At 37.2% G+C, this 20,072-nt stretch overlaps 1 protein-coding gene and 1 long non-coding RNA gene across 2 annotated transcripts in view; one reads left to right on the top strand and one right to left on the bottom strand.

Moving 5' to 3' along the window:
* LOC149788466 (uncharacterized) overlaps nt 1-16,052 on the bottom strand; it is a 24,487-nt gene extending 8,435 nt beyond the window's left edge. Inside the window, exons 1-2 of the mRNA XM_089974446.1 lie at nt 15,951-16,052; nt 5,968-6,067 (exon numbers count right to left, since the gene is read on the bottom strand). Coding sequence (XP_089830572.1) covers nt 5,968-6,067; nt 15,951-15,999 — 149 coding nt within the window. The 5' untranslated portion in view covers nt 16,000-16,052. The remainder of the gene's footprint in view (nt 1-5,967; nt 6,068-15,950) is intronic.
* The window catches only part of LOC149788465 (uncharacterized), a 14,532-nt gene continuing 7,559 nt past the window's right edge, over nt 13,100-20,072 (top strand). Inside the window, exon 1 of the long non-coding RNA XR_016424151.1 lies at nt 13,100-13,216. This is a non-coding gene — a long non-coding RNA (uncharacterized LOC149788465). The remainder of the gene's footprint in view (nt 13,217-20,072) is intronic.

Genomic DNA, 20,072 nt, shown 5'->3' with positions numbered 1-20,072 from the left:
AGTCGGTACATTGGTCTAGTAGTCCGGCCTAGTAGTTTGATCTGTGGCCTAGTAGTCCATCCTAGTCTGTACACTGGTCTAGTAGTCCGGCCTAGTAGTTTGATCTGTGGCCTAGTAGTCCATCCTAGTCGGTACATTGGTCTAGTAGTCCGGCCTAGTAGTCTTTACACTGGCCTAGTAGTCGGTTCATTGGACTAGCAGTCTGTACATTGGCCTAGTATTCTGAACATTGGCCTAGATGATTTTGATATATCATTAGAGCCTAGCAAACCCCAGAGTATTTTGTTTGAAACACTCCAATCGAGTGTCATGAAATCTTGCTTGTCGGAACCTTTACCTAATTTCATTCAGCAGCTTGACGTTGCTTTTAAGTGCATTTAATCACAATAAGTCAAGATCCAATCAGAACACCAATAGTTGTGAGGAAATACTGCTCTCTAGCCAGAATAGGGTGATGTTGGTGACAAAAGGGAGAGGCGTGTGAACACAATTCAAATTAATCACTTGCAACTACAATATGATAACACTCGGCTTGTGGACATCTCTCTTCAACATCACCATCACAGAGGTGCCTGTATGCCACAACATCTAAACATGATACAGAGGACGTTGACCAGCTTCAAACTCTCATTGACCAGACACTAAAGATGGATATTCTTTTTTCGAGGAAACTGGAATGAAAAGGTAGGAGAGGAGGCAGAAGCAGACTGGAGAGAGGTCTGCTGTACATACTATAATGAACAGACAATGAGAGAGGCTTGAAGTTCCTGGACGTTGCCGCCAACAATAAACTAGTGCTAACGAACACACTTGGGCCCCTACACACTATCTATTGTATGGACTTGCACAGTCCAGACAGAAAACATAACGCTCAGACTGACTACATCTTGGTGAGGAAGCCCACTGCCAGAACGTGTAGCTTCCTAGGACCTGAAATAGCGACCATGACGTGCTGGTGATGACTTTCAAACCTAGAGCAGGAAGCCAAGACAGGTTAGAGTCAATTTTGAACTTCAAAAACGTAAAGACTCAAAAATGGCACAAGCATTTGATGAATCATCAATTATCGACAGATATGCACCATTCGCAATTTTGGGTGCTGAAGAAATCAGCCTAGTCTTCTTGGTAACCACCTTGAACACGGCAGTAATAGGCACGCCCATGATGATCCATGGCAAGCATCGTATGATACTGAAGCGTTGAGTCACACCAGATATCCTCGACCTCTGCGACGTGAGAAGAAAACTGAGGAGGAAAAGGGGAGACCTTGAAGGAGCAGACCAAATCAGGAAGATTAATAGAATGATGAAGAACTTAAAGAAAGCGACAGAGATTTGGTTAGAGTACCCGTGTAATGAAGACAAGAAAAACCTCCACCAGATTAACATTAAAATGGCATACCAGCTCGTAAAAGACCTGAGAACAGAGAAACAGGGGAGATCTATCACGATCCAAGACAAGGCTGGTCTCAAAGATCAAGCGAGTCTTAACAGATGGACGGAATGTTTTTCAAAGCTTTACAACCAGAAGTCTTCTGGAGGCCAACCTGTGCTAAACTTCACACTGACCACATAGATGTTGACCACCCATTCCTTATGGGCAAAAAAGGGAAGTCAGCTTGTGTCGATACTATATTAGCAGAATTTGTTCAAGTAGGAGGAACCTCCAAGATAGCTGTCATCACAACAATCTGTAATAAAATCTGGCGAACAGGAGAATGGCCAATCCCATGGACCCAGTCTCTGATCATCACTCTTTTAAGGAATGGAATCTGCAGCTGTACCAGAACTACCAAACAATCAGCCTCATCAGCCACGCACACAAGGTTATGCTTAAGATCCTCCTCAACGGGGTGAAACCGCAAGAAGAGCATATCATCATCTGATAAACTGGAGCCATTTATAGACTATCGCGTTCTGAAAAAAGATAAATGTTACAAAGCAAAAGGCAAAAACATAAGTTTACTCCAAATTCTGACCTCAGTTAATAATGTAACGTATTTAACTTGATAACAATTGTTTCTGCGTCATATTTCATTCACTGTGCGACAAACAAAACACAATACAATTATTAGTTGTTTTTTGGTTTAACACCATTTTCAGCACAAGATAGGCTATACATGGCGGCCATTATCAAAGGTGGAGGAAGAACCCCGGAAAACCCCGGAAAGAACCATCGACCCAGCTACTGGCAAGCATTCTCACATACCCACATTAGTCAAACCCAAGACTCGAACCCACGCAGACAGAGGTGAGATGACAATGATTCGTAACGGCGAACGCTTTAGACCACTCGGCCACTCGGGGGTCATAAGACTTTTTTTTAAGTTAGTGATTTGGATAAAGTCAGTCAGTGTACTAAAAAAAATATAGTGCAGCATATTATACATTTGTAATAAACTTTGAAGGACCAAATTTGCCATATAAAGCATTGACATTTCTAATATCAGACTGGCATCAACATCTGTTATTGGACTGGTAAAATCGTATGTTATTAGACTGGTAAAAACGTCTGGTATCAGATTGGTAAAAGCATCACCTATTGGATTGGTTAAAACATGTGATGGTGGACTGAAAAAAAAATAATCCCCTATCGGACTGTTAAAAGCGTCTGCTATCGATTGGTAAAAATGAAAAACAGTAATACAAAATTCCCACTTAGCTTCAGAAAAAAAAATGTTTATGCAGGAATTGTTTACAGAGGGTCATTCAACTGTTCCCTTGCACACACAGTGTCATCTCCATATTAAATTGCCCTTGTAACCCGATCGCTATCTCCATGTTAAATTCCCGTTAATGTCCATAGGCACCCATACATATTCAAGCTGAAGACTCTAACATTACATTGACTTTAGAGGCTAGACAAAACCAGCAGGTTTACTTCAAGTCAGACAGACCCATAATATTAAAATATTACATTTCCCACTAGACAGACCCAAACTACTAAAATGTTACATTTCCCACTAGACATACCCATAGTATTAAAATATTACACTACCCACCAGACAGACCCATACTATTAAAATGTTACATTTCCCACTAGACATACCCATAATATTAAAATGTTACACTTCCCACTAGACAGACCCTTACTATTAAAATATTACACTGCCCAGTAGACAGACCCATAATATTAAAATGTTACTCTTCCCACTAGACAGGCCCATACTATTAAAATATTACACTACCCACTAGACTGACCCGTACTATTAAAATGTTACATTTCTAACTAGACATACCCATACTATTAAAATGTTACACTTCCCACTAGACAGGCCCATACTATTAAAATGTTACACTTCCTACTAGACATACCCATACTTTTAAAATATTACACTGCCCACTAGACAGACCCATACTATTAAAATATTACATTGCCCACTAGACAGACCCATACTATTAAAGTGTTACATTGCCCACTAGACAGACCCATACTATTAAAATGTTACACCTCCCACTAGACATACCCATACTATTAAAATATTACATTGCCCACTAGACAGACCCAAATTATTAAAATATTACATTGCCCACTAGACATACCGATGCTATTAAAATGTTACATTTCCCACTAGACAAACCCATGATGTTAAATCTACGGACAATATTTTAAGATTCGATTTCGAATCTTCTTTACAGACTGACATATTGCCGTTACTTTAAAGTTGAAGCTCAGTTCAGCAATTGATTTCTAATTTTGACACAAGAGTGTACACAATGTCAATCAGATGTATGCTTTCAGCATAGAATTTCCATCTTGACATAATATCATTTATCAAAATTTTAAAAATAGGATTCCCATCTTGACGCCAGAATGTAATATCATTTTTCAAGATTTTACAAATAGGATTCCAATCTTGACGTTAGAATGTAATTTCAATTATCAAAATTTTAAAAACAGAATCACCATATTGACGCCAGAATGTAATATCAATTATCAAAAGTTTAGAAACAGAATTTCCATCTTAACGTCAGAATGTAATATCATTTCTCAAAATGTTAAAAATAAAATTCCCATGTAGAGACCATAAAGCACTCAGATATTAATTCAATAAGACAAAGAAACAAAAAACATCAAACGCACGATTTCCTGTTTCATGCTAGATCGCCGTCCTATACATCATTATGGTCTGCAATGTCGTTAGTTTCTTGATTTTCTTTCTTATAGTAATTCCCGCATAGCAGATCTAAGCCTCCGTTTTACCTAATCCACTAAAATCGATTGTCTATTCCATTATGCAAATACAGCAATCCATTAGAACGATTGCTAATCCGTTTAAACGAAATATCAGCTTCAACGTTACTATTCCAATTTTAACGATTTCGCAATGCGTTAGAATGATTTAATAATCCGTTATAATGATTTACAAATCTGTTTTAACGGTGTATCAATAAGTTCGAACAATATATTAATCCGTCAAACGATTTAGTAATATTTTCGAACGTCTTTCTAGTCCATTATAAGGATTTACTATTTCATTCAAAGAAACAAACAATCCATTAGAACGATTTAACTTTTATTTTTCAGTCACCCTGTTTCAGTGGCATAGAATATAGTTTTTAACAGTGTTCAGTGTTCTAGACTGTTGACATGCATCTGATTCGTAAATATGCAGCAAGTATTTATATTCGTTGATAATGAAGAGATGTGATGTGAAAGTAACAGTGTCATAGGATCAAAGGGTATGTTTCCAGTGGCACCTGTGCGTATCAAACAAAATTGCTTTAGTGTAGCCTAAATGAAAAAAAAATAATCATGACATTTGTTCCGCATTAAGGAGAGAGAGAGAGAGAGAGAGAGAGAGATGCGTGTGTGTGATGAATACAATAACTGATACTGCAGCTTTTAAAGAAAGTAACATCTGTACGAAGCAAGTATACTATACATGAACCGTTATAAATTAAGAACTATTTTAAAATCCCCTGCAAAAGTACATGTGAAAATAAAGTGCAACAAAAATTAAGAGTGATGAGGGACAGGAAGCTTCAAACCTAAAGACTGTGTTAAAAATTTCCCCAAATACACATTTCGCGATAAGAATTCCTAAATCAAGGGTCCACAGTGTCATTCTTAGTATAATCCCTGAACTACTTAGCAGGGTCTGATCGTAAAATACACCGCAAAATTGAGTGGAAGAGACGAAGATATATATTGGCTATACATACTCCCAATGTAAAGTATCACGATATATCGCTATTTTCATTACCTTCTCATGTTCAAAAGGGAACTGAGGAAATAGTTTTATTATTTGTCCCGTACAACCCATACGATCGCACGTCACAGCATCATTAACGTATTGTGACGACAGAATAATCTTCCTAACTTGTGTAATAATAATGAAAACATATCCGAACTGGCTCCGGCCAAGAGATAACGAGTCTCCTTGACCAATCCAGTCTCCTTGAACATCGGGAATGACTATATATACATGTTTAGTGCAATGGTCCATTCAGCCGTTGTATCTCAAATGAATGAAGAGTTCTGCAGCCTAGAATAATTCCAGTAAGAACTTAATATACTAAATCTGTTTCGTTACGACTCAGCAAAGTGTATTATTTTTATCAAGTCGCGGCCGGAAATTCCCAGTTTTCCCCGACTTTAATCAATAACCGCAAAATTCCAAGGTCATTTCATATTCAGGAGTACACTCATTAATTCTGACTTTTTCATGATTTCTCTATAGCGAGTTGATGCAGAAAAATGGATAGATGCTTCATCATAACTTCTTTATGTGGATTATTTCATAATTAAAACAGACGTTTTAATAAATGAAGTCAAATCTTTAATTTTATAGGTAAACCACATAACTGATACGGAGAAAAAGGTGCATAAAAACAACAGATATTCCAAAAGCTGATAATTTCAAAGATTTCAACCAGAAATGATGAGTCACATAGAAGAGTACCCATCATTGTACAGTTTGCTGACACCGTGTCGTCATGAGTCTCCATGAGACAGAAAGCTTACATGTACGCACAGCAATACCGGGAGCCTATTTGTCCGCAACAGCCGTATTCGCAATCATTGTATCCGTTATCTGTAAAGCAGTACTCTGATTTCACGTGACCTGAAAAGACAAAACAATACCATAAGGCCTCTACTACTACCTACTACTGCTACTACTACCACTGGTGTTTTTTTTAATTAATATTGCTACTACTAGTACTGATTCTAATGCTGCAGCTACAGTAAGCATCTCTACTGCTGCTGACTGGCTAGATCTTGTGGCACAGTGATGGTGATTGTAGTAGTAATAGCTGTAACCGTATAAACGTATTCTATTTTTAGTAAGGTAGATGATTGCAGGATTTATTAAGAGTAGTCACGTTGTTGCTTATAGTTAGTTTAAAAAGTGAATTTACTTTTTGTCATCTATGTACGGTGCAATTGAAATTTTTGCCTACCTGATTTATGTCATGATCACTGATATTTGAATTCAAGGTCTAGCCTTGTTTACAATTAATTTGGAATTCCATTGCGTCTTAGGTCAACTGAAAATATATATGTATAATCAGTTGATAAACAAAACATTTCACTCCTATATTACAATCTGTCTCTGGATTCATTTATAGTCGTGCTCAGATATGATTTGAGAGGAATTGTCTATTTAAATTAATCAGATTGTTCATTGGCTTAAAAGTTGTTGTTGCATTAAAAGTTGTTGGGGGTTACTGAGAACTCATTCAAAGACATTCTAAATTTCATCATTTTAGTTCATAGGGACATTCAAGAGTATTAGAATTCACACGGAAAATTCTGTATTCTTGGACAGTCTGATAAGACATTTAGGATTATTTCGGCTTTAATTCACAGTACTGTAAGTGTCTTTTGAAATTAAACCTTCAATTTTAGAGATCAGGTGGTTGTTGAATTTTACTTAACTGTTTGGTTTTAACTCCTTTTTGTTACATTTTTAAGAACTAGTATCGTAACAACAAACATTTCCCATTGCAACAAAGCTGTAGAAATGTTATAAATAATATCCGTAAAGCGAAGTCTTTAGAAAACGTTTATGATGGTCCGGTTTCTGTATGCGTGTATACAAATATTCGATGGTTCGGCGTATGTATGCATGTACATATGCTTGTGATGGCTTAATGTCTGAATGTCTGAATATACGTTCAAAGTAGTGCATTAAATGTCAAGTGAAAAATCACAATAAAATGATCCGAGATACAAACAGACCTTTCACCTCTTCACGGCAATCATCGTTAATGTCTGTCATTTTGGCAATACATGCGATCCATGGAGCCAAATAGAGGAAAATGGCAGCAATGTATGTATGTATGTATGTATGTATGTATGTATGTATGTTACTATTCTATGGTGTTAAACTAAGTAATAGAAGAAAGCGAAAACCAACAGGTTTTGTAAGAGTCAAGAAATAATTTATTCCCAGGGACAAAAATTAAAAGTTTATAAAGAACCAACAGAAATGCAAATTGAATCCTAAAATATTATCAAAAATTCTATCGCCAATACTAAAGTCCTAATGAATAAAGCTCTAATTAATTTACAATAGTATTCGAAAAAAGATCCAACGCTGATGATGTTGATGCGCTTTAGTGGCCTGTGACGTGGTGATGTCACAACGGCCTTTTGATGAATCAGTATAACATAATACAAAATGTATGTGTCTGAATTCACTATTATTCCATGTTAATGTGTCTGACCAATGATATTATTTAAGTGTGTTTTGTATGTCCAGTGAAAAATCATTAAAATAAATAATTTTACCTAAATCAAACACTGATCTACAGCAAATACAAATGATTCTGCTTCAAGATCTTACAGCAAGAATAAATAATTTTAGATAAACAATATTATATAACAACCTAAGGCATATATATATGTTACACATGTAGAAGAGGGGTGCAAGTTATTGTCAGAAAGATAGTGAATGAAAACACAGGATTCTGTATTATTAACTTGTTTGATGACATTGTAGAATTAAATGTGCATACATCAGCCTACTCTGTCCGACATCGATAGAGCTGAAAGGAAGATAGAGATTGAAAAGAAAGAATTCCCAGTCATGTATTCGGTCAGTGTATTTCATTCCTACATGGTTCGTATCGCTTTCTGTCACTAAGGTATTTATCAGATTTTTCTCAAAGAACTTCCTAGTTAATCTTTTATATTATTCGCATTTGCTAACTTCCTGTTGTCAGTGACTCAGTAGTTAGGATATTCATCAGCAAGGTGCGTGTTAGGCTCTCACTATACAAATGACCCAGTTACGCTAGACAATTGACTCGGCACACTGTTGTTGTTGTTGTTATAGGGTTTAACGCCATTTTTCAGCACAAGATAGGCTATACATGGCGGCCAGTATAACTGGCGGCGGAAGAACCCTGGAAAACCCAGGGAAGAACCACCGACCCAAGAGAACCTACTGGCAGGCTTTCCCACGTACCCACGCTAGCCGAGCCTTGGACTCGAACCCACGTAGACAGAGGTGAGATGGCAGTGATCCGGAACGATAAGCGCTTTAGACCACTCGGCCACTAGGGGCCCCTCGGCACACTGTAATCTTAGCAATGTTGATGTGCCATAAAACATGAAGCGAACCCAAGCCTTACTTCGTTTTTATAATTAAAAAGTTAAAACGTTTATTAATAAACCACATAGTCCTTAGAATATTTGTTCACTGAGGCATACTGTTAGATTATGCAGTGACGCACTCGTTATACATCTGACATAAGAGATACACGTTTATATGGTCTGTTTTATTAACTGAAGCAAAAGATTACTTCCTTGTTGAACCGGTTTTCTCAGCTTTATGCAAAGTTGATATACATCACGAACATTTAAAGTAGACCAGTGTTCTTTACAGTACTGTACTGTATACATGAGAAAATTGAAAAGAATGGTTGACTCTAACAAGATAATGCCATCATTACACCTTTCTGCTTTCTCTTCATGCGTTGTTTGGAGGGTTTTTAAACATAACACATAACATCAAACAGAATCGGGCAAACAATAGTTTTAGGACGTAATACATGAACTCAAACGGAATCGGGCAAACAATAGTTTTAGGACGTAATACATGAACTCAAACGGAATCGGGCAAACAATAGTTTTAGGACGTAATACATGAACTCAAACGGAATCGGGTAAAACAAAATGTTTAATGCGTAATACATAACTGCAAACAGAATCGAGTAAAACAAAATGTTTAATGCGTAATACATAACTGCAAACAGAATCGAGTAAAACAAAATGTTTAATACGTAATACATAACTGCAAACAGAATAGAGCAGAAAAACATATTTAATAAGAAATACAAAACCACAAATGGAATCGGGCAAAACAAAAGTTTAATATATAAAACATGACCTCAAAGGGAAAGATCAATAATTGTTTTCAGAGGCTTTGCCCAGAAAGTACGATTAACTTAACAAAGAACGCAAATAATATCGGTAGATGCGTGCATTCATGTTCATGTTTTTATGTTCGGCATTTTATCATTATGTGCGCGAAATTTCAAGTGACCACTGACCAATCCCACCGAGTTATCACTAAATAGTATGTTGTTGGTTGAAGTATGCGTGAATGTTTGTTGTCTGAGTTTCAAATAACCATATCCAAGTCGTTTTATTTCCCTCCCAAACCAGAGTAATGGTCCAGAATATCTGAGGCGTAGTCGGAAAGCTTCGAGAAAACTCTCACAAGTACGGTCCATGCTTTAAGAATTTCTTTTCAACTGCACGTAGCACAATTGCATGTGCTATAACTTCATGCATGCATTGACCTCTGTCAATGACGATAGCACCCGTAAAACTAAATTATCTGTGGAATGACACACATTTTCAAAAACGTATCACCGCTCAGTTTGCTGACTATATACCAACAAACCAGGTGAAACATAACATTCAGAAAAATGAAAATCATGTTGGTTCATTATTAATTTCAGTCGATTTCATGGAAGAGGAAACAAAGTAACACCCGTTTCAAGCAATTTCATCTCTACCTTATTTATTAGATCTTTATTATGTGCGTTCCACACAGTCGATTTATACTCAAGACCTGGTCGAACCAGAGTGAAATATGCTGAACGTTTTACTTCTTCTTTGTTGATTTGGAGGTTGCGGCACAGAATACTAGGGTTAATATTCCCTTTTTTCACCATTTTGTCCATGTGCCATTTCCAAGAGAGGTCTCTGGACAAACTTCAATCCCGATATATTGTGTTGCTTGCTCATTGGCTAACTTGTGCCACTCAAGAGTATATTCAGACAAAATTGGTGATTTCTTCCTGTAAACTCTTCGGATGCTGATTTATCTGGGTGGAACGACATACCACAAGTTCTTTCCCAGAGGGCCAGTTGGTTCAGGTCTTCTTGAAGGATCTCACGGTCATTGGAGGCATTTATTTCCCGGTAGACTATACATTCATCTGCAACAAGTCTTGTGTTGGATTTGACTCTCGCAGGTAGATCATTGATGAACACCAGGAAGAGGATGGGACACGACACAAAACACTCCCTTGATATACCCCACTAACAACCGGTGCTGGGTCTGATTTTACTCCATCTACTTTAACACTCTGCGATCTGTCTGTCAGGAAATCTCTGACCCATTTCTGGGTATTACCCTTGATGCCATAGTGTCCAACTTAATCAGGCGTCTTTTATAAGCGACACGATCGAAAGCCTATCAAAGTCATACTGGTTCCCTCTTTGCAAGCGCATCAACTAGGGTTATGAGCAGTGCTTCACAGCTTCGTCTGACACGGAAACCATGCTGCAATCTGTTAGGATGTTGTAGTGATCATGTTGCTGACTATGATGTGTTCAAGCATTTGCAGCAGCTACATGTAAGGGAGACAGATCTATAACTGCTGCCCTTTAATCTTTTACCATTTTTTAAGATAGCTGTATTGTTTGCTGTCTTTCACACATCAGGTACATAACCTGTTGAGAGGCACTGCTGGTAAATATGAATCAAGTATGGCACACACTCTTCTAGATCTTTCAGAATCCTTGATGGAATCACGTCTGGAACTGTGTTCTTATGTGGGTTATTTTTCCGCAACAAGCTGTATACACCTTCGTCAGTAACTTTGATGTCAGGCATTGCTAGGTAACAATCTCCATGTAGGCTTGGTGGATCGCTCTTATCCTCTCGTGTGAAGACTGACTGGTATTGACGATTCAGTGTGTTAGCCTTGTCGGATGCCTCTGAATGGAGTTTCCCCGTGTTCTTTGAGTGGTTCCAAACCAGAGTTGTCTCTACGTAAGGACTTAATTTAGTTCCAAAATCTCTTCTGCTTGTTTCGCTTTAGTTTTTGATTTGGATTACCAACTTCTATCCAGTTTTCAATATATCTCCAGTAGGCATGTCGTTCTAAGCGTTGTGATCCTGCTTTGCTTCTTTGTCTAGTTTCCGATCTCTTGTTTTCTCTGTTATTTTCTATCTTGCTAACAATTTGTTCCGTTTTCTGTGTTGGGCTCTATTGGGTTTGTCTATCCAAGTTTTTTTTTGCTTTGTTTCCAGATAAGGTCTTAAACTTTCCATGTGTCCTTTGCAGAAAGGTTATCTGTTTCACGTATGAATAAATCTTGTGATGACTTCAGTTCTTCACGTATTTGACCATAGTCTGTATTCTTGTATTGGAAGACCTTATTAGCTGCTTTCTTCACTTTCATTTGTCATAGGCTGGACTCTATGTAGACTGCTTGATGTTAGCAATTCCTGGTATGACATCACACTTTTTGATTAGTGTTTTGTTGTTTGTGAATAACATATCAAGCACATTTGAATTAAATTCATTTACACGTGTTACTGCATCTACAACATGTTCCAGGAATGAATCCTTTATGATATTTAGTAGCTTTTGTATTGGGCATTGTTTGTGGCTTGTAGTAGTGGATACTCATTCTCCCAGCCAACATCTGCCAGGGTGAAGTCTCTTCCCAGCCAAACGTGCGCACCTAGTGGAATTCTTGTAAGACATGCGTGAATCTGATCTAGACAGTGTGGTTCAATTAAGGATGGAGGTTTGTAGAAGGCACCAACGTAAAGGTGTGATGCCCCGTTAGCCTTGATTTTGGCCCAAAATAACTAAAAGTTATTATCTGCTTTAAGTTCTTTTGGCTCTCAGCTGGAATACTGATCTGATACTAGGACAAATACACCATCCCCATGGAATCCCTCTGGACAATCTTTGATCTTTGCTTAGGACCTGAAATTTGCTGGGAATACTTCAGATGAATTTATGTTGCTGTATAGCCATGATTCAGTACCAATAACAATGGTGGCTTTGGTAGAGGAGATGATATTGCTTAGTATTCTCTTCTTTCCAGGCCTCTTTATAGATTGACAATTAATTACTAAGATTCTCATTAGCACGTCAGTTCTAATTCCAGTTAGATCATGTGTTGTAGAGGTGCTTCTCTGCTTGTGTGGAGATGAAGTAGCAGTTGGATTGTTAAAACTGATCTCAATGTCTGCTTGGGTACTGTCACTAAGCATTCGTAACTGTTACTGGTATCGAAGATAAAAGTGTGAACTATTCCAGTGGAGAAGTTTGGTTTCCGGTTTAGTACCCACTAATGTAGTCCCAGTCTATTTTTAGAGCATTTTTTTCATCTCTACTTTTGGTGGTGATAAAGGAGTTAGATTTAGGCATTCTAAGTGTTGATTTAAAGGCAATTGTTTCATTCTTTAGAATTTTGACATTATGGTGTGGTTTACCTGTGTGTTATTCAGAGTGAATGCACAGTGAGTAATGATATATTGACGAGGATCAGATGGTGAAATCAGTGACTTGATTCACAGTACTTTGTCTGTCAGAATAAATGCGTTATAGCCCATGACAAGAACCTCACTTTAAGTTCAGTGTTGAAGGTACTTTAGAATCAGATATAACTTGTTATCATTTGGACACGGTGCAAAGTTCAGTACTGTAGAATCAGTGTCACAGAATAAGGCAAGGAATCTTTGTTTCGCCTTAGAACAATTTGATCATTTTCGTCGTACATGCGTACAACGTTACATAGGGTGGATAATTGTTTTGCGAGGTAAGCAGCTATTATGTATCTGGTCGTAGATCGCTTGCGGCGACAGTCACTAAGAGCACGGTATGCACGGGTATTTTAACCGCATTAATACTCACTCTCCTGTAGATTTAAGGCACGTTTTTTTTCACACTGGTATTTTGGATCTTATCAAGGAGTGAACGTTCTTCATTTTTGTTCTATATCCATAGGGGTAAGAGCTTCATTTGTATTTTATTTGATACGTGAAGCATATTCAGTTTCTAATGTCGTATCATGAAATGATGTCTTTACTACTACGCTGAATTGAAACGTTGTGAACTTTTGAATTGTTACAAGTTGCTACTAGTGGTTTAATTAAGTAGCAGGTAACTATATATTTTAATTCCGTACCTATAATTATGACCAGTTTGGTTTTATTGTAGCTGTCTGAACGTTTGTCTAAACGTATGTCTATACGCACGGTGGATCCATGAAGGGGTTTTGTGGCCGATACAAGTGTGGGCCAACCCAATTCAGGAGAACTGTGCTGTCTTTAGGTATGTACGGGTATTTCCGGCTGTCTCTCTGGCAGTCTGTATATCTATCTACGGACATGGAAGATGATGTAACCATCAAGTCCATGCAAAGACGAAACCGCTAATTCGTAAACTTATGCGCATGTTGGGTTCATGAAGTGTGTGTGCGGCCGATAAAAGTGTGGGCCTACCCAAGAATTCGGGAGAACTGTGTGGTCTGTCAGTGGATACATTTGCAAGATTTTACAAATATTTATGAATCATACGGCTGTACAAATGACCTAATCATATGTTTGTTTCAATTGATGTTTCAGTTGAGTACAACTGAGTCATTTGATTACATGAGATTATTTGAGTCTTACTTTCATCACGTGAGGTTATGTAAATCTCACTCTCATTCCAGGGGCCCCGAGTGGCCGAGTGGTCTAAAGCGCTCTTCGTTACGGATCACTGCCATCTCACCTCTGTCTGCGGCGGTTCGAGTCTAAGATTCAGCCAATGTGGGCATGTGAGAAAGCTTGCCAGTAGCTTCTCGTGGGTCGGTGTTCTTTCTGGGGTTTTCCGGGTTCTTCCTCCACCATTAATACTGGCCGCCATGTATAGCCTATCGTGTGCTGAAAAATGGCGTTAAACCCCACAACAACAACAACACTCTCATTCCATAAGATTATTTGAATCTCACTTTCATTACATGAGATTTGAATCTTACTTTCATTAAGCGAGATTATTAATATTTTACCGTCATACATTTGTTTATATGAATCATTTTGTTTCCCTATTTGTTGATGTTTGGTTGAAGTAACTGAATGAGACGTATGTTTAGAGCGTGAAAGAATCACTGTATTTGTAGAATATATATTTTTAAAATTTATTTCATAATTTTCCATCTTTCATCACATTCCGTTGTGTTGTCCATTGATTCAAGCATCCATTCAGGTCTATCTTGTTACAGTCAGATATAATATATTATCATTTGGACACAGTGGACAGTTCAGTACAGAGAAACAAATGTAGACAATAAACAGTAAAATTAATCGTTACCCGAATCCGTGATTATTCCAAACCAACACGCATTACTAAATATGGCATATTTCAATACGACAGTTCGTCTAGTTTTCTTTTATTGGCCGAAAATAACATTTTTAAAAATGCACATCGTACAACTGTTAATAACGCTACTATAATAATTAGAATCAATCTCAACACCTTGAGTCTAAAGTGAGATATCTGCCAGACAGAAAGGTGCTATAATTTTATATCCCTCAACGATGTATAATGTATACCTATAAGACGAGTAGGTCTATCATAGTGCCACTGCAACACGATTTAGAGACCGCCATTTAACGGTGGCAGTTGGTGGAGAGGGTTCTGAAAATATACCCCAATCTCTTGCTTTGTTTTATAGAAAAAAAATTGTTTAGTTGGGACCTAAAATTATCTTTTGATAGAAATAATACTGGTCAGAAAGAAAATCCCACATACTCTCCAATCCTGCCCCTCCCTTCTCCCCAAAAGGAATTATCAGTCCCATGGCAACAATAATAGGACTGATGTCTCTACATGTCTGTAATCCACTAACCGTTTCATATGCGAACATAAAATTGTTTTGGTGACGTATGCAACCTACGGACCGCTACCTGGTTGTATCAGCTTATTTACCGTATAGGGAATGACTTTAAAAAACGCTTACCCGGCTCGCGCCCTTCAGGAAGGTACACATGCATGCCCTACATTGTTGATAACTCTGGTTCATCAACAAATAACGAAAACTAGGACTGTTATCTAACCAATAATCATTTCAATGTGTTTCAATGAAACAAATAGCCATAAAATTATTAATTATTGATCTTATTTTATGTAGTTGCTTACTTTTAGCTATGACATCGCAAGTGACACATCGACTGGCTTGTTTCTCTTTCCCTCTCTGAATTAATGAAGGAGTTATATTTTCACTTGTATGTGATTCAGTCCAATTATCTCCTGTTTGAGTAACAGATGTTTGGTAGGTCTTTGGGGACGTGAAGAATAGGCAACTAACATAGGTAGGTAATTGGTTAGTCTAGCAGGTTGTTAGTTATGTAGGCAAATGTACCCTGCTGATGTTTAGGTCAGAAAGTTAGTGTGGGGGTTAGAAGTAGTCCTTTGGGCTAAAAATTATTGGCCGCCGGATTGATTGGCTGATGTGTGAATCACACAATAAAGTGTTTTGACCGATTCACTCATCACGATCCACGTTAATTACAAATCTGAAGGACGAAACTACCAGCTAAGAACACGGAAGTGATATATAGATATAACCCAAAGTTATACTGTAACAATTTGATTAAAGTGCGTTCAGCGTGCCTAACACATACAGTTCATTGTTACATGTAAATTGTATTCTGATATTGGTAATTGTACAGTCACTGATGTATAAAAGTGTGAACTTACCCACTAAAACTGTGAGTAAAGTCAACAGGTATGCCTCGATCTGCGCCATGTTGGTTTATTGATCCCTATTTTCACCTTACCCATATTAAGTGTGCTTTCTAAAATAAACATGCAGTTGATTGGTGGAGCAGGACGTTTGACGTGGGATATATAACACGTGAAGAGTGACAACACAGTTTTGAAAACATTTCTATCTGTTGTAAGATCCGGGTCAAGGTCGCGCTAAAGATTCGAATGCTACCAGGCAGGAACAGTCCCAAACATGCATTTTGAGAGCAATAAAACAAAATAAGTCAATATTCATGAGTTTATGAATGTCCAAACATCATCAGCAGCATCATCATCTTTATTTCCTTCCATAGAAAATTGCATGATATAACAATAAATCATCTGAATACAATCAATAAATAAGTACAAAGAAAATTGAATATTAGAATACATCTTCTTAGAGTATATCAATCAACAAATTGTTCGTCAACTGTATAAGTTGCAAGTTTCAGTACCTTATTTGCAGAAGATAGCTGCACACTGCATGACAAAGAACCATCGAATGAAATGTATAATTTTCGTCAACCTTTAGGCATGCAGAGGCCGATGGCTGTATCATGTCTGTGTTAATCTGTAACACGGCAATTGTTGTTGTTGTTGTTGTTGTAGGGTTTAACGCCATTTTTCCCCGGAAAGAACCACCGACCCTCGAGAAGCTACTGGCAAGCTTTCTCACATACCCACATTGGCCGAATCCGAGACTCGAACCTACGCAGACAGAGGTGAGATGGCAGTGATCCGTAACGGACAGCGCTTTAGACCACTCGGCCACTCGGGGCCCCACACACGGCAATTAAATATGTAATTGTTATTGAAGACTGTTCCTAATAAATAAGAGCTATTATTTAAAAGCCAATGATTTTATGGTGTCTATTTTCTTGAACCATATACATTATTTCAGCAAGCCGCTGTCAAGTCGACCGTCCAAAATGATGCAAATGATGCAGCTGTAAAGAATTAATTCTAACAATATATGTACCAATTTAGGATATCATGTATCATTCTAAAAACAGATGTACCAATTTAGGATATCATGTATCATTCTAAAAACAGATGTAACAATTTAGGATATCATGTATAATTCTAACAATATATGTATTAGTGATATTATGTATAATTCTGGTTTTTTGTTTTGTAATATTGCTTAAAAAATGTGTATATTTACGTCAGACCGCTCCGGTGCCTTAAGTGGTTAAATCGTCCGCGGTAGGTCGCGGGTTCGATCCTCGGTTGAGTCATAACAAAACTTTATAAAAATGATACTAACAGCTCCCTCGCTAGGCGTTAAGCATTAAGAAGTTACTGTTAGGAGTGGTCGGTTTGGTATCAAGATAAAGTGACTGGGTGGAACATGGTTGCTAAATGTCTGCAGCATGATGCCTCACTGCTGGACATCACTATAAACTGTCACACTGCAGACATTTTAGCGATCTTACTCACATTATTAAAGCTATGCTAAAATTCCAAATACTCACACACAAACATACAAACATATATTTACGTTTAGTGCGATTGATTACATCTGACAACTATTTTCGTTTTCATTTAATACTTCAGCTTGTTTTCTTGTTTAGGACCGACTTTGTCTGTCAAAATCTTGCTAGAATCCCCATAAAATAACATTTGCTGCAAAAACCGTGCAGGTATTTTTGTACTTTAGTAATATTGCGATGTATTTTGTACTTCAGTCATATTCGGATGCATTTTGCATTTTAGTCATATTCAAATGCATTTTGTATTTCAGTCATTTTCGGATGCATTTTGCATTTTAGTAATATTCAGATGCATTTTGTACTTTAGTTATATTCAAATGCATTTTGTACTTTAATCATATTCGGATGCATTTTGCATTTTAGTTATATTCAAATGCATTTTGTACTTTAGTCATATTCGGATGCATTTTGCACTTTAGTCATATTCAAATGCATTTTGTACTTTAGTCATATTTGGAATATTTGGATGCATTTTGTACTTCAGCAATATCTGGATGTTGCCACTAGCATACATGAGTGTTCAGAACATTAGTAACCAAAGTGGCTGGAGAAGCTTACATTATACAGTTGTTTTGTTACCAATTCAGTTTAAACATCAAATGGTGCTAGATCATGGTTTCAGAGAAATATTTGCCGCATTTAATACATTTATTTCCACAACGGTCTTTACTTTTAAGTTTTCTTTAGTATTATATTAAATGTGTAGGAAATAAAATTTGAATTTTTACCCATAACAACGTTGTACACTATATTCACTATTTTAAACAAAATATCAGGTTTTCCCAATCCTCTCTGCCACATCCTCTGAAACATTGGATGGCTCAATCTCTGTTTTTTTCATCGACTAACCTATTCAAGTGTTGTTTAAGTTGCCTATTTGTTAGGATAACACTTGTTTAATGTTCTTCAAATTATACAATGTAAAATACTTTTTTTATTTAGTACAAGGGTCCTCTTAAACCCTCCCCCCCCACACACACATACACACACATTATGGTCGAGTACTCCAGGTAACCGACTGAATCAGACGAAAAATAAATACTGCTGAACGTGGAAAACAGGAAGCAATTTAAGTTTTGGCAGGTTAAATTCTATTCGAATATGTCAGATTTTCTTACCTCAGATTAAATTTAAGACTGTACTAAACAAATTGTTAGATCAAGATGCCATGTGAAAAATTGTCCCAGCCATTATGATAATTGCGCAAAAAATATGAATAAATATTCCTGTCTGCATAACGATCAAATATATTTTGTTTAGTACATTCTCAAATAATATGATATATTCAAAAGAGAAATGTGATATATTCCGGTAGACTTAGACCATACTTAAACTACGCAAACCAATAAACTTTTATCTGCACGCTGTTAGGCGTCTCTTTCAGGAACAATATAACACTTTATAGGCATGCTGTTATCCATCTCTTTAAGATCAATATAACACATTTATAGGCACGTTGTTATTAATCTCTCAGTTTATATATCTAAACATTTCACATTATTTATAATGTAGTATGTAACATGTATGCATATGCAATAATGTGCATAGTATTGAGGAAGCATGGATTACTTTTGTAAATGGACCCTCTTGGATTAGTTTTGTAAATGGACCCTCATGGATTACTTTTGGAAATGGACCCTCATGGAATACTTTTGTCAACGAACCCACATGGATTACGTTTGTAAACGGACCCTCATGGATTACTTTCGCAAACGGCTCCTGAGGGATTCATTTTGTAAACGGACTTTCATGATTTCATTGTGTAAACGGACCCTCATGGTTTCATTTTGTAAACGAACTCTCATGGATTACGTTTGTAAACGGACCCTCATGGATTAGTTTTGTAAACGGACCCTCATGAATTAGTTTTGTAAACGGACCCTCGTGGATTAGTTTTGTAAATGGACCCTCATGGATTACGTTTGTAAACGGACCCTCACGGATTACTTTTGTAAACGGACCCTCATGGATTAGTTTTGTAAACGGACCTTAATGGATTAGTTTTGTAAAACGGACCTTAAGGGATTCATTGTGAAAACGGACCCTCATGGATTCATTTTGTAAACGGACCCTCATGGATTTTTTGTCTAACTGAACCCTCGTGGATTACATTTGTAAGCGGACCCTCATGGATTAGTTTTGTAAACGGACCCTCATGGATTAGTTTTGTAAATGGACCCTCTAGGATTACTTATGTAAACGAACCCTCATGGATTACTCTTGTAAGTGGACCATCGTGAATTAGATTTTTAAATGGCCCCTGATGGATTAGTTTTGTAAACGGACCCTCATGAATTAGTTTTGTAAACGGACCTTCATGAATTAGTTTTGTAAACGGACCCTCGTGGCTTCATTTTGTAATAGATTAGTTTTGTAATTGACCTTCGTGGACTAGTTTTGTATATTTACCCTACATAATGTCTTAACCGGACGAATTCTTGGGAATGTTAATGCATACGTATTTACAAATACGTCTTTGCATTAACATTTTTGATAGCGTCTTATGATTCATGGTGCAAAGTACAAATCGCTGGCTTGGAAAAAGTTACTAATGAATCATGCAATTGTGAGGGAAGAAATC

Source organism: Sinohyriopsis cumingii, chromosome 11 (genome assembly GCF_028554795.1).
Source record: "Sinohyriopsis cumingii isolate HCF-2022 chromosome 11, ASM2855479v2, whole genome shotgun sequence".
Lineage (NCBI taxonomy): Eukaryota > Metazoa > Mollusca > Bivalvia > Unionida > Unionidae > Sinohyriopsis > Sinohyriopsis cumingii.
Note: the sequence above shows the minus strand (reverse complement) of the source record. Positions and strands in the feature narration are given on the sequence as shown.